The sequence below is a fragment of the Lissotriton helveticus genome, chromosome 4_1, assembly GCF_964261635.1.
Source record: "Lissotriton helveticus chromosome 4_1, aLisHel1.1, whole genome shotgun sequence".
Classification (NCBI taxonomy): Eukaryota; Metazoa; Chordata; class Amphibia; order Caudata; family Salamandridae; genus Lissotriton; species Lissotriton helveticus.
The window spans coordinates 2,109,224,576-2,109,239,517 of record NC_136063.1 but is presented as its reverse complement, the minus strand read 5'-3'; the positions used below and the strand labels follow the sequence as shown (position 1 = coordinate 2,109,239,517).

The following is a 14,942-nucleotide window of genomic DNA, read 5'->3' as shown; positions in this document are numbered from 1 at the left end:
ATTCTATAAAATGAAAAAGATTTATACATTACCAACCATGTACAAAGAAACTATACAGCACTTATGTTGAAAGTATGTTTTCCTTATTTATTGTACTAACAGAGCACAAGGTCACTTTAAAAATGGGAGAAACTAAGTAGCATGTCATGTGATCAAGGGCTTGGTAAAGCCCGAAACGCGTCATGGCGGCCAATGCACAAAAAATAAAATAAGGAAGCACAAAAGAAGTGGTGTCCGTTCCGTTTTTCTTTGGTAAAGCGACAACGAAAAGTATTCAGTAATAAATATATATATATATATTCACTGAAAAAAACTAAAGGTTACTGGGACGTTATAGTTAGGCTGCTATTTCACTCGTACAAAATTAGAGAAATTTGTTGTTTTCAGTGAATTTCTAATGTTTTCTTTAGTTCTATTTCCAGTGAATTTCTAAACTTTTTTTAAATGCTAATTCTTAACTATAACGTCCCTGTAACCTTTGTTTTTATTGTGAATATCTAAGGTTTTTGAAATTCGATTTCCCAACTATAAAGTCCATGTAACCTATGATATTTATATTGAATTTTTAAGGGTTTTAAATTGTGTTTTCTATCTAAAATTGCTCTATTAGGGGTCAATAGGGTGTTACTAAATAACCTGAAACTCTTCATCCGGTCTTCTGTATATCAACCATATACACACAACCAATGCAACGGCTCTTGTCAGAGCCACCCTAGTACCCGAAATATTGGGAAGTTTTTTTCTAAAGGTTTTATGTTTGTTTCGTTTTCACGGTTCTTTGCGACTAGGTCGCGATCCCTGTGGACATGTAGTGAAAACAGAAAACAAACGCAGACATTTAATGACCACTATCACATCCAAAAATAATATGTAACAAAAATTCCATTCGGAACATTGCCCTACACATTTTACTATATATATACTTCTTTCAAAGCATGTTTAAACTTATATTTTTGTACTAAGTTTCTTTATAACACATCTTTGAGACCTATTTTACGTTTTTGCGTTTATTCGGGACATCGCAATGGCATCGTTAACTGCGGCGATCGCACCTTTTCCATAAAGTGAAAAACAAATATATGAACACATATTACAGTATTTTACACACTATAGGGGTTTATTATTGTACACTTCAAACTCATGTTTTTCTAGTGTATTTCTAGAACAACCATCTCTAAAACCTATTTTCTGTTTTCACGGTGAGGAAGGAGATCGCGATGACGTCGGTAATCATGATCCCAGCGGTTACGTTGCAAAAACAGGAATTCAATAGCCACCCCCCTAAAAAAAATTATAACTATATAACTAATTCTAACCATAACAGTAGACAACTCACTTTATAAATAACTCTATAAAACATTTATCAATATCTCAATATCTCTATCAAATTCTCAAGTAACTATACTATACTCATGCCCTAAAGCATGAGTATAGTATAGTGCACTGCTAAATACCATACATATTACATCACTTATGACATGTTCTATGACATCATTGATAATCTCACCTGATCATCTGAAATGACAAAATTGATGAAATCACTGTGCATGGCGGGGGCGCGAGCTATAGTTACTTTCGGGAACAAGTAATAGTTGCTTGAAATAGCTAGAACTGGTGAATTTCAGTCATTTTGTTAGTTTAAAACTGTATGACTTAACTGACATTTTCACCTCCCTATAATGTCGGTTTAGTCTTTTTTTTTCTGGGAACTCATATAAATGTGGCCCTAACACCCAAGACACATAATGCCGCCTCCTAGGAAAACTCCTCATGCTTCTGGCCCCAGCACTGTCACTTTGCATAACTTTATTTAAATATTTAAATTAATTCTATCTTTCTGACTCCTAGTCTGAAGGTGTTTACTGCCTTTCTTCTTCTTGCTGCAGTGTAAGTCGTCAACCAACACGCAGAAACAGCAGCTGTCTCAGGTGAAAGACACTGCACCTGCTGCACTCTTCTCCTTGAGCCTGGGCCCACTCCTGCCTGGATCTTGACCTTGGGCTGACTCCTTCCTGGATCTTGACCCTGGGCTGACTCCTGCCCGGATCTTGACCATGGGCCCAGTCCTGCCCAGATCTTGACCTTGCCTGGGTCCGGTACACACTGCAGTTGATCCGAAGTTACACAGCAAAATAAAAGTCACAGGCAGGAAACATTCAAACAGTATCGATTGCAATATATTAATATTTTTTAATGCAAGGTTTTTCGTTAGGAGAATTTAGGCCTGAGTGAATGGCACCTCTTAGCTCTGCTTCTGAATTCTACTCTCTTAGTCTTAACTGTGTTTTCTACCCCTAACTCACCCCTACCACTACCCTGTGTTATACCCATCTATAGCTTCTCCTACATAAACGCTAGTATGGATATCTTTTTCTATGCCTTATTACCTCTACTCCTTCCTGTATACTAGTGTCTCTAACCAGTATCTCTACTTCTTGCCTATACATTAGTACATTTTATACTCTGCTATATGTACCCCTGCCTACACCCTGGTACCTTTACTCATGTCACACTTTTGCATTTTTCAACGTATACCCTAGCACAACCACCTTGTCTCAACCTTAGTGTATTCTCTACGGCCAAACAGCACCCTTGTGTTTATTCCCTCTTCTTATCTCTTTTCCTGTGCTGTTATTATCTGCCTTGGACCCCTTTTTTTAGTGGGTTTTGAGGAAATGTTCTCATGTATGTAGATCATCAAAATAGTTTCACTAGGGTGATGTTCTTCAATTTGGACATTCTTCTTAATGACGTAAAGCTGTTATTTCTCCCAAAGAACAATATTGATTCAAATTAATGATGCTGTGTCTTGCCTTATATCTTTTATATTTCAGACGTCGAATAAACAAAATAAAGTTAGTTAGAGGACCTAACAAAATTCTGCTGACGTTGGATGATGTGACATTCATCAACCCACAGTTAAGTATGAAGGTAAGGTGTTCTCGCGTATTGAGTGGGTCCCAGCTATTCAATAAGACCCAAGATCTTGAACGTGTTAAAACGTTTGACTGAAACCAGAATCAGCCATCCCACCCAACAGTGGTCCATGAGTGACCAAATATGCCTGAGAGTCTTTCACTTGAGGACATACCTACTTCAGCTCCAGACAGTTGACTTTAGTAGCCTTAAAGAAATAGTCCTGGTGTTACCCCAACTCATGTAGAAGTAGTTCTCTTCCTGAAAAAAGATTGTGTGTGTCTGTAACAAGTCTTCCCCGAACTGTATGCGTGCCATACTCAGTGAGTTAGCTCTCCTTAAACCAAGTCAGACAAAAAACCAAGGCAAAGCCAGATGATTTCATATATTGTTATATAGTACTGCATTCACACTGTGGCAGCATGGTGGCTCCAAAAAGAAAACACCAGACAGGAACTAAAATAAACTTTGTGAACTTTCGTGGAACTGGAGAAAGAAAGAGTTTAGTAGAACAGGAAGGACTTCATGACCAAAAAGCAGGTGACTTTGTATACACTGTCGTTGCAATGAAAGGTCATTCCAAAGCTTTGGACCTAGCGATCTAAATGAACAATCTTCACACCTGATGCATCAAATCAGCAGAAGGAAGAGCAAGTCTGAAGGCACTGACCTACAAGATCTGTAGGGAAAAAAGCATTTTATTACGCAGGAAAGGTTGCAGTCAAGGAAAACTTTGAGCTCCATTATGAGTTATCTGTTATCTCCACAGGTAGATATTAGGACCAGAATTAACAGTGGTGGTATTTCCCAGTGAGAATATGTGATTACAAGTTTACCCTCTGGATTGGAGAATAACATGCAGAACTGGAGCACCGGGTCCAGTTTTGAAGGTTTTTCCTCCTTCAAGAACATTAAGCACCTGCTTGAAACAATTGGTAAATGATGCGGGGGGGGGGACTGTTCCATGTCGTAGGGTTGACAGAGAGGCATCCGGCTATAGGAGGACAGGTTTCCTTTAAGTTTAACAAGACCTTCTTCTCCTGCTCCACCCAGCTGAAGACTGTGAGATGCAGGCAAGGGCAGGTTGCAACATCTGCCAGCAACCCCTGCAGCTCAGTGGGGAAGTTCAGGACAGACGTCTTGGGGCCCAGAACTATCGGGCTTGAAGATTGCTGATGTGATAGTTCTGGGCTCAGACACACCAACAGAGATATAGTTGCATGGCAGGGTATATGCCCCGAGGGTGATGCTACCGGCAGCTCGAAATAGAGGTCCTTTGTGAATTAAACAGAGCGTGATCCTTTGCTTAAGTTGGAGAAAGGAAGAAGTTCTGGAAACCTCAGTGGCCTGATTCAAATTCTTCAAGCACACATCCTTAGCAGCCCATTGTCTCTAAGATGTACATTGATACGACAGGAGAATTAGTCTGTGGTAAGGAATTTTGTCTTGCTTGATGAATTATGGACATCCCGCATTAAGAGGGGTTGAATCTAGGTGACACTTTTCTGGCCACTGGAAGTGCAATTACAACCATTGGTAACTTTTATACATTTTTATTAAGGCTTAAAGCTTTTTAAAATGTCCGAATTTACTTAAGTGTTAATATTTTTTGTTTAAATGTAAAAAAAGAATCTTTGTTCTTTTTCTAAAGTTACTTTTCAAGTCTTTAATTATTTAGACCTACCTTTAGAAAAAAAGACTATGTGAAAATTTGTGTGTGATATTTATAACTTTTTCAGCAGCTACAACGTCATTTTGATAAAGCTAATTCTAAGCTCACCAAAAGTCTTCATTAAAAAAATACTACGCTTTTCTATAACAAAACCTAAGTTTAAAAAAAACCCAGATACATGTTGTTATTAGATTTAAGTTAATAATTTGCTCTTTTTAACTTGGAAACAGCATGGGATTGTTTGTGGAAAAAATAGTTTTTGCATATAGACACCTTTTAACACCATATAAAAGGTAATAAGGATAAATATATAAAGTCTGTTTCATAACATTTTAACAATCACTACTTTTGGGAAGTAAAAGTTATAAAGGCTGAGCAAACAGTCGCAATTTCAGAATAATTGTATGGAATGCCTTGAGAGACAGTATTTTCTGTGAGGAACCAGGAAATGTGCCCACCTGGATATGGCTCTTGTATGTGAGGGAACACACCATTGCAGATGACCCTTCTCTTCTCTTCACTTACAGAAATCGAGCAGTGATGGAAGCCGGGCCAGTGGAAGCGGCCAGGGAGTGTCAGATGGTAGAAGCATCAGGTCACCAATGAGGTCATATTCAGTAAAGAGCCTCACCCCTGCTACCCTTGAAAACTCAAATGTGGCCGTCTATGAGGTGGGGCGCGGCAGCTGATTATACATCTTATACACCCACATGATGCTGCAAACTTCAATATGTTCCCTATCTTGCTGTTTTACCCATGTATAATGTTAAAATGCAGTCTTCATTTCTAAATTAAATGTTACCATTCCACACATTGCTAAATCTGTATTCTCGTTGCATATGTAGATTCGACTCACACTCAAAAATATGCTTTTTCTCTCAGAAGGTATTTTTTCTGAATGCACACGTGGATTTTCTAGCAGAATGATTTCGATATGAGTAGTATGATTCTAAGATGAATGTGAAGAACAAGAAATGGAATGTGGGGGACAGAGTTTTTGTGAAAAATCCGAGGCACACATTGAATGGAATGAGTACCTTTATCGGTCCTTTTACAATTGTGTCTATTAAAAGAAATGTGGTGAAAGTCAATACAGGATGTATGTGGAGTATGTCAAGATTGGTAAAATGTATGGAACGATTTAAAGATGACTTGAAACAACGTGATTCTGCATCCGTAGAAACATGTCCAACTGAGAATGTATTGGGGTCCTCTTCGAGAGTTTCCCTTAGATCTAGGAAAATGCCTTTAAAATTTAAAGATTATGAATTAAGTTAGTTTTGTTTGTTTTTTCTAGTGTCTCTCTTTAGGTTAAGTTATTTTCTTTTTATACCTAGAAAGGGAGATGTGTTGTAACTTACTTATGCTTGTTGTAGAATACTGCTCTGGTGTTATGACATCATGGAATGTTATTCTGTGAAAGACTGGATTCAGTAGGAGTTAGCTGACCAGTGGAAGAAGGTGAAAATGTAGGTGCTGTGATACTGATCTACAATAAATCTACTATTTTATTCATCTGATTTGGAGTATTCATCATTTTAACAGTTGGCATAGCAGAGCTTCTCAGGTTTTGAACATGCACTAACTTATTCGATTGATGGAATTCACATGCTCTTCTTAGACCTGTTCTTAACCTGGAAAAGGCCACAGCTTTACTCCTACGAAGGCATGAGTAAATCCATTTCGAGCCTTCGTATGGAAACCATTAAATATGGTGGGAGAAAAGGGCTGTGGTTTGGGAGATGGGGAAAAATGTTTTCCACCTGGAAAATAAAGATTTACTTCTGGAATTCAGAAGTTCTACAAGAGTATTTCACATCATTTCACTTTCATTTCATTTCATTTCACATCAAAAGGCCCTACGTGTCTATTTTCTTGCACACTAAAGTGGAATTCAGAAAGGCTTCTCAGGAACCTGAACACCTGGGGATATGGCAGGTTTATGAATGTTGCCTGGAAATCATTTCGAATTCCAAAAAGAAAGCCTCAAGGCTGAAAACCTTAACAGCTCAACAATGTAGACTTCTGACTTTTTTGAGATTCAGGATACATTTTAAAGTGCTAAAACATATAACCATATTTAATTTACATTAACCACATAGTCTGCACGCTGCTACAGAACACATATGCAGGCTTCAAGCTTGACTTCAAATGTATTTTTTATAATAGAATATTATTATTATATGTATTATTTAAATTATTATTGTCATTATTATTATGTAATACAAGTGTTACAATTGATTTTTGATTTGTTTTCGCATATGTGTTATTCATTTTCATGTGATATGTAAACTGTTGTGCACATACTCAATGTCATACGTTTGATGGGCAAATCGGAATAATCTAAAATTTACCATATGCATGGTTTTGATTCTCTGTTTCATTACATGTGCTTGTCCCTCCTTCTGTAGCAGTGTGGTTTACATTTCTTTGATGTATAGTTTTGGCCTCTAAAATGTTTAAGTTTCCAAGAACTGAACGTATAGCTCAGTTAATTCCAGGGTGCCAAATGGAACACATGTTCTATCACTTCTAATATGAACATTTCCCACATATATTATATGCTCTTGCTGTCTCCAGATATTGCCTAAAATGTAATTGTTCTGTACATTTCACATGTGCTGTAGCTGAACTATGATGGTACAATGCGTGCTTTTACAACGCGTACCGTTACCACGCAGGTTTTACAACGCAAGTGGTTACAACGACTTCCTTTGGGGGGCGCTGGATAGTGAATAGTTTAATTTACTATTCCAACTCCAGTCCCCGTGGATAGTAGGGAAGGAGTTGGATAGCAAATTAACCTATTTCCTATCCTACAGCGCCCTCCAGCGCAAGTCGTTGTAACGACTTGCGTTGTAAAACCTGCGTGGTAATGGTAGCGCGTTGTAAAACTTTCGTGGTAAAGGATATTTCTCAACTATAAGTATAGTGGTCCATCAATGCATCAGTTATGTACGAAATATATGGTTTTTATATAGAAGAGTCATCCCAAGTCCATATTTTTGAAGAACAACACTTGTTTTTGTTCTGACCCATTCACACCTTAGACACAGCCAATGATTCACTCATTACAAGGGGGTGAGTATAGCCTTCGTAGGTGGGAATGTTTTTGGAACAACTGTATCTTGCAAGGTGTATATGAAGGTTTAGGCATATACAAAATGTGTGTGATTTGATTTCACGCAATTTGAATTTTTTTGGACAAAATGACACATTATCATGAGAAAAGCATTTGGCGCTATATTTTAGTACAAAATGCATCATCACATTCATTTTGAAATGCGTGGGTGCAGTTGCAAGAAAATGTGGAAAAAAGCATGAGTATTGTGAGCGACAATCACTCGTGTTCTGGTCATTTGCATTGTTTCCATGCTCTCGGGGGAGAATCTTTTAGCAAGCATTGCATAATTGCGTGGTATAATTGTATAGTTTCAGGATATTCACATAACAAATGTAACCCACAATTCCCAAAATTACATGAATAATACTGTTGTAATTTAAATTTTCCCTGAGTCTAGTTTTTCTTTTTCTTTATCTTGGCAAGAGAATTTAAAAAAAGACAATTTCACCCATGCAATAGTATTTTCATATGTGCACATGTACACTATTTGCAAGTGGGAAAATACAAAATATTGGAAGGAGTACTCCTGAAAACATTTAGCAATACTTTAACTTTGGAAATCTATATTCGACCCACGCAATAAGCGTTCAGTTCAATATTTACACATTTTCGAGAATCTAGCTAACTTCTTTTAGATCAGAGATCTAATCTTAATTGAATCAATGAACAGATATTAGTTTACATTTCGTAGGTGCTAGCTTGTGTCTGTGAGGTCAGTATTAGTTTAAATTAGTATTATAGGTTGATTTCAATGATTATGGGCCTGATTTACCTATAGACAGACGGGTTGCTCAGTAACAACGGGGACGGATATCCCGCCCATCTAAATATAAATCCCGTAGGATATTATGAGATTTATATTTTGGCGAACAGGATATCTGTACCCGTTGTGATGGAGTAACCCATCAGTCGATATCTGAATCAGGCCCTATATATCTTTGCAATACAAAAACATGCACAGCATCGTAATCGGCTGTTCGGATTCCTTTCCGACTGACCCCATCCGACATGGATTTCCCAATGGCCTCCAACGGGCTCTCTGAGCCCGTTGGAGGCCATTCGCAAAGCCTCCATTAATCCCTCGGGCTGCTCTTTCCGCCCGAGGGATTATGATGGCAGATTACAGCAGCCTTTCTGTGGCAATCCGACTATGGGGGAGCCGTGGAGGGTCCCCATGGGTGCAAGGCCTCCAGATGGCTGCCAAGGGGGCACCATACCTCCTGTTGATGCCTGCACCCCGTGGCAGGCACCTTGAGGTGTGTCCCAAGGGTGCAGGGATGAACTGCACCTCAGCTCCTTACAGTGAGAGCATGCATTCCGATCGGAATGCATGCTCCCATTATAAAGAATAGGAATGCGACCGAACAGTGTCCGGGTGCATCCAAATTGCTGGGTTGGGACTGACAACAGTAGGTTGGTCGGTCCCAGTTCCCAAACAATGTCAGACGGACTCAGGTCCATCCGACATCCTAATTGGGCCCTAAGAGGGAACATTGTGCTGCATTGAAAATGTTATTTTGTTCGGCTCACAAGCATGACAAGCACCAACTCATTAACACAATTCATCATGCATAAACCACTTCAAAAAGAAGAGAGAAAGTTAATGCAACCGGAAGTGTTTTTTTCAAAAACAGCAACTGTCTGGTGTTCCCTAAAAAGTAGGATTAACAAACTCTACTTCATCTTTACTACTCATTTAATAAAGCTTATCCTCTTTCTGGTACTCCTTTTCCTACAGTCCTATTGGTCCTACCATGTATTTTATTCATCTTCAGTCTTCTTCCCTCCCGGCATCCTACTAAATCCTCCCTGTAGTAGCCTCTAACTCCTCTATCTGTTCTTCATAACCATCCAATACATCGTACATCTCATAACCGTGCTATTCTCTGCCACACCTAGTATAGGTTGTATAAGCGTTTAGTTCCTTGTTCTTTCTAAGAGAGTTTCTCTCAATATATAGCTGTAGGATATCTCTTCATTGCAAGATGCAGTATATAAAAAAGTAAAATAAAACAATTGCCCTTCAAGAAAAGGGGATTTGAAACTTAGACAAGTAGGAATGATGGACAGACAGGCATGAAAACATCAAGGAGTGAGAATAGGTAAGACTGTGACATTTTTAGGTTTTGTTGGCAGTTCATGTAATTTGAAAGGAGAAAAATGGTTGAGGAAATAGGACACGACTAGAAGGAGGATTATTAAGGATATCCTGATGTGAGCAACATTATATGGGCATCACATCACCACCTCCTGCCGTCCTTCCTCCAATGTGAATAGTTTGTTATGACACTGAAGAACCATATAACATGGTTAGATTATGTTGTATAATACTATATTCTTATATCATAATGCATATTAATATTGTACTTGGCGTACAGTTCTGCAATACTTGTATTCATATTGCCTGACTATCTATAATTCATTTACATTTATTTTAGGGTGACTGGGTCTGGATGAAAAAGTTTCCTTCTGGGAATTTTGGAGTCATTAAACCAAGCACAAGTGATGTGTTTGAAATGGTAAGTTTTGTTATACGATATAAGACTTTGAAAAATGAGCCACATGTACATAACTGACCATTGTCATCATTCCACTAATAATAAGCAGCACAGATGGGCAAAAATGTTCACCTCTTTCCAATGTCGTCTACATTTATTGTGGTGATCATTCCCGATGTTATCTCACAAAATTAAAAGGGGGTAAGATAGAAGTGGCTTCAGATGCTGGGACATTCTATATTTTGCAGCAGTCTTTATCGAAATCAAGGGGGAATAGTGCTAAACTGTGATTGATATTAGATATAAACAATCAGCAACTATGCAAAATCCTCTAATGACACATTTACTTTCAAGAGACCGGTAGTCATACTGGTTCAATGACAGAGAATGAGAAGCCCACAAGGGTTTCATGCATCAGACATAGTACTTGACACCCGTTACTATTCAGTAGTAGGGCATGAAGTTATTGCTTAGTGAAGCCGAAAGGCCTCTAATTGGGTGGGTGAGGTATAGTTTCCTCATAAACTAAAATACTTGTCATGGCTGTCATTTTGTGTTAAGGAATATCAATTCATACAAATGTAATGTTATGATTGTGGCATTTATAAAGCATGCCATGTCACCTTCATAGGGATATCCAGGAGCCTAACCAACTAGTCTAGAACAGTACACAACTCCAAGGATGATGGACAACAGCCATTGGCCCCTAATTAAGATTTTTGAGGGAATAGCCAAGTCTTCAAGCCTTTCCTAAATCTAAGGAGACCTGTCTCCTCTGTGAGATGCATAGGCAGTTAGTTTCATTGTTGTGCTGGAGAAATAGAAAGATCTTGGCCTCTGAGTGATGAGCGATGGAAAGATGGGATCACCAACAAGGATTGTTCACTAGATCTCAGAGACCAAGAAGAATGATAACAATTGAACCGTTTTTTTATTTATTTTAAAATTCTTTTTTATTAACGTTGCAGAGAACAGAGGTGATCGTCACAGTTAAGCAATACAATACATACAGTTGTACCTCTAGAAATTAGAGCACGTTAACAATATACATTTCAGAATACTCATTACCGTTCATTATTTAAACATTCTACAGTGCGAGCGGTTCGTCAATTTGGGTATTTTGGGGGGATTCACATATATGGCCCCTGTATTCATTCCATGCAGACCATTTTCGGGGGCATCCCCTGGCTACATAGACTGTCTTCTCCTGGAGCATGCACCAGTCCATGTCCTCTTTCCATGCACCCAGTTTCGGCGGTCCCTCTGCCCCCCATAGCCTAGCTATATTTCTCTTTGCGATTGCGAATCCCCACGGGGCAGCAGATCTGTGAGCTCCCAAATGTTCAGGATACACCTCTTTGCCTCAACTCTTAGCTCCACCTCCCACACTTCTTGCATGCACCTATGTATTCAGCGCCAATAAGGCTGGAGCACTGGACAATCCCACAGTATATGGAAAAACGTCCTCCTCCTTCCACATCTCCTCCTGCCGAGCCTGTCCTCACCTCGACCCATCAATTGCAATCTAGTCCCGAGATGTAGACTCGGTGGAGAATTTTAAGCTGAATGAGACTAAGTCTGGCCGATATGGCCACTTCCCTAGGGGACGCTAGAGCACTCCTCCACTCCTCCTCATCTATTTCCAACCCTTCTGCCTCCCACTTCCCTCTAAGGGGTTGCAATATGTCCGGGGAGTTATTGATAATCTTTTTATATGTGAGTGAAATGGCATGCTCGGATAGGTGGCCGTCCAGCAGTCTGTCCTCCATGGGGGACGAGTCCGGGTGCATAGTTCCTGGTGGAATGTTGGATTGCAGAGAATGCCTGACCTGCAGGTATCTGAAATATTCTGTTTGAGCAAGCTCGTATGTATGTTGGAGTGAGGCAAAGGACACAACTCCTTCGGATCCCCATAGGTCTCTGATATGGGAGATCCCAATTAAGTCCCAAATACGGAACCCTTTGCTTCGGTTCAAGGTGCCCAATAGTTGCGAAACCCATAGCGGGGTAGCCATAGTTAGAGTGTCAGCCCATCCCAAGTTACGTTGCACTGTGTGTCATATTTGGACTGAGTATTTGGTTGGTTCAGTTAGCTGGTACCTGCCAGGTTTAGAATACAGGGCCGCTTCAAAGTTCCCGCCCGGCAAGAGCCACCTGTCCATTCCATATACCGGGTCATTGCCATCACAATACATGGCCTGATTAATGGCCGAGAGGTGTGCTGAACCGATTTTTAAGAGCGGAACCATTTGATGAGTAGACACTTTATGAACAAGTCAGCGATTTGAAAACAATACTCTTAACATGAAGCCAGTGGATAGACCCAGATCATGTGGCTGGATTATTGCAATGCTGTTTATCTTGAGCTTTAAGGCCCACCACCAACCGAAGATTTATTTTAACCAATTCAAGGGTGAGAATCAAATAATCAGCCAGCTCAAGATATACAGCATTGCATTAATCCAGCCAAGCTGATATGATAGCATGGAAGATGAACACCTTCTGCAAAAAAGAGCACACATTAAAGCGTCTTCAAAGTTCAAAGCTAAAAACAAGAGCTGGCCACAGCTTTAATCTACTCACCTAGGGACAAAGGTGAGTCAAATTTCGCCTCCAGGTTTTGTACACAAATTACTGGCGTTGGCCTAGAGCCCAATGTGGCAGGCCAAAACAGAAGATTCCAGGAGCAACTCTTAAAGGACAGATAATCTCTGTCTTAGTGTTATTCAACTTTACATGATGGCTAAACATACAGTATTCAATCTGAGCTAAACAGTCAAAGAGTGTGGTTGCCACTCCATTAGGAGCATTGAAGGTCTTTAGTATGATCTGAATTTTATCAGTATATATAAAGAGAACAAAGCCATGTGACTGGATGAGCTCAGCCACCAGTGAAGCCACATAAAGATTAAATTATAATGGGGAAAGTATTGATCCATGAAGGAGTCTGCTATTATTTGAGTGGGATTAAAGATGGATGCGCTCCCATGGTTACTTGGGACAACCTGTCAGAAAGAAAATTACACAACCATTCCCATGTCTTGCTGTCAATACAAAGAGTCCTCAAAATAATAAGGTAATTTACAGTAACATAGGCTTTTGACAGATCCAACAAATTCAAGTGCTGCAGGGGTGTTGTCATTGGCATCCTGGCACAGATAGTCCAGGGCAGAGAGAACCTGCACTTCTGTGGTTCTGTCTGGCTGAAACTCGACTTGAAGGGAATGCAATAGTTTGTTGGCATCAACAAAAGCTGGTGCCTGGTGGAAGATTGCTTTTTCCAACAACGTTGCCACACATGGCTGCTGTGAAATGTGGCAGGAGTTTGAGTGGTCATCAGAATATAATGATGGTCTCATTAATAGCAGTATTACAGAGGTGAACTAGAGACATGAGGTACCCTTTCTGATGATAAAGAGGCATTAATCATGGCTTCTGGAAAAGAGTAATCCAACAGCAACAGCTCCTTAAAGATTCTGGCAGACAAAGGGTCTGTCTTTAGGTGAACCAGTAGCTTTACACTCACTCACTCATAAGTTTGAAAAGGTATTGGTCAGAAAATGAGACAAATTGTTGTAAATAACTACTATTATCAGTATTTGGCCGAGATAACTGAAAACTCTAATGAGAAGACTCACATAGCACTCATAGTGCACACAGCATCAGAAACCTCAGTAAAAGGCAAAAGTGGCTGGTCTCTCAACTCATCTGAGACTGCTTTTGAGTTACGTAACTTTGTCTGGTCTGACAAAAAATGGTGAGCCACCATTTTAGAGCCAACATATAAAAGGGATAATGAATTGATTCACCTAGGGAATAGTAAGAGGGACAAGAGAAATGGATGACAAAGAAGCGACATCTAGTGCATGATCCTTGATATGTGATGGGTGGAAGGTGCTCATAACCAAATTAAAACAGTCAAATGACTTGTTAAAATTACTAGTGAAAGGATGGGTTGGGTTTTTTAAATGAATAATAAAGTTCTCTAACATGATTATTTTTCATGGCTCAATATGGACCTCTTTTAAGGCACTGATTAATATGTCCTGCACTTCTGGACCTCTGTGAGGAGGGCTTTGTTTTCTAAGACCCTAAAAGGGCTAGAAAATTCACTTTTGCTGATGATTTGCAAATCATGGAAAATCAGAAGGTTTCAATGGTGTAGTAGGGTAGGTTTTGGTATGTATATGTTATGGGATGGTCTACGGTAAGGGAGTTATGATATATAGCATTTGTGTTTGAAAATGTCCCTTATGCATGGTAATCCCCATATTTTGCTGATAGCTATTAATGGATTTTTTATTTTGCACATTGGGGCACTGTTGTCCGAAGTGTATGAGCTCAGAACCCTCTAACCTTTACGTTAGGCCTGGAGAATACGGTGTAGGAAAACACACCAATAACTTAGAAAGTTAAATGTCACCTCTGAACTGCAGCACATATTATGCGATCCACTAGGCTGACAAGGAAAAACATGGCTTCAGGCCTACAATTATACCCTTAAGTACACATGCATGTAAACTTGTCAAAGTGCAAATAATAAGAAAAAGCAACACTTTTCTCCCAAAATACTTTCACTATGTAAACCCTAGTGGGATTTCTGGGAGAAATAGTCCAAACCTGGCTGCTTGGAACAGGAAATTCTGCTGTATTATTGCACTGTCCTCCATTCAAAGATGCAGAATTCGGTATGTTGATTAATACTGGACTCAATAATTATTGCACCCAACAG

At 39.4% G+C, this 14,942-nt stretch overlaps 1 protein-coding gene across 2 annotated transcripts in view; it reads left to right on the top strand.

The window, feature by feature from the left end:
* The window catches only part of GUCY2F (guanylate cyclase 2F, retinal), a 267,791-nt gene that overhangs the window by 116,234 nt on the left and 136,615 nt on the right, over positions 1-14,942 (top strand). For both annotated transcript variants that reach the window (XM_078685977.1, XM_078685978.1), the window contains exons 6-8: positions 2,835-2,931; positions 5,116-5,259; positions 10,151-10,231. In XM_078685977.1, coding sequence (XP_078542103.1) covers positions 2,835-2,931; positions 5,116-5,259; positions 10,151-10,231 — 322 coding nt within the window. The remainder of the gene's footprint in view (positions 1-2,834; positions 2,932-5,115; positions 5,260-10,150; positions 10,232-14,942) is intronic.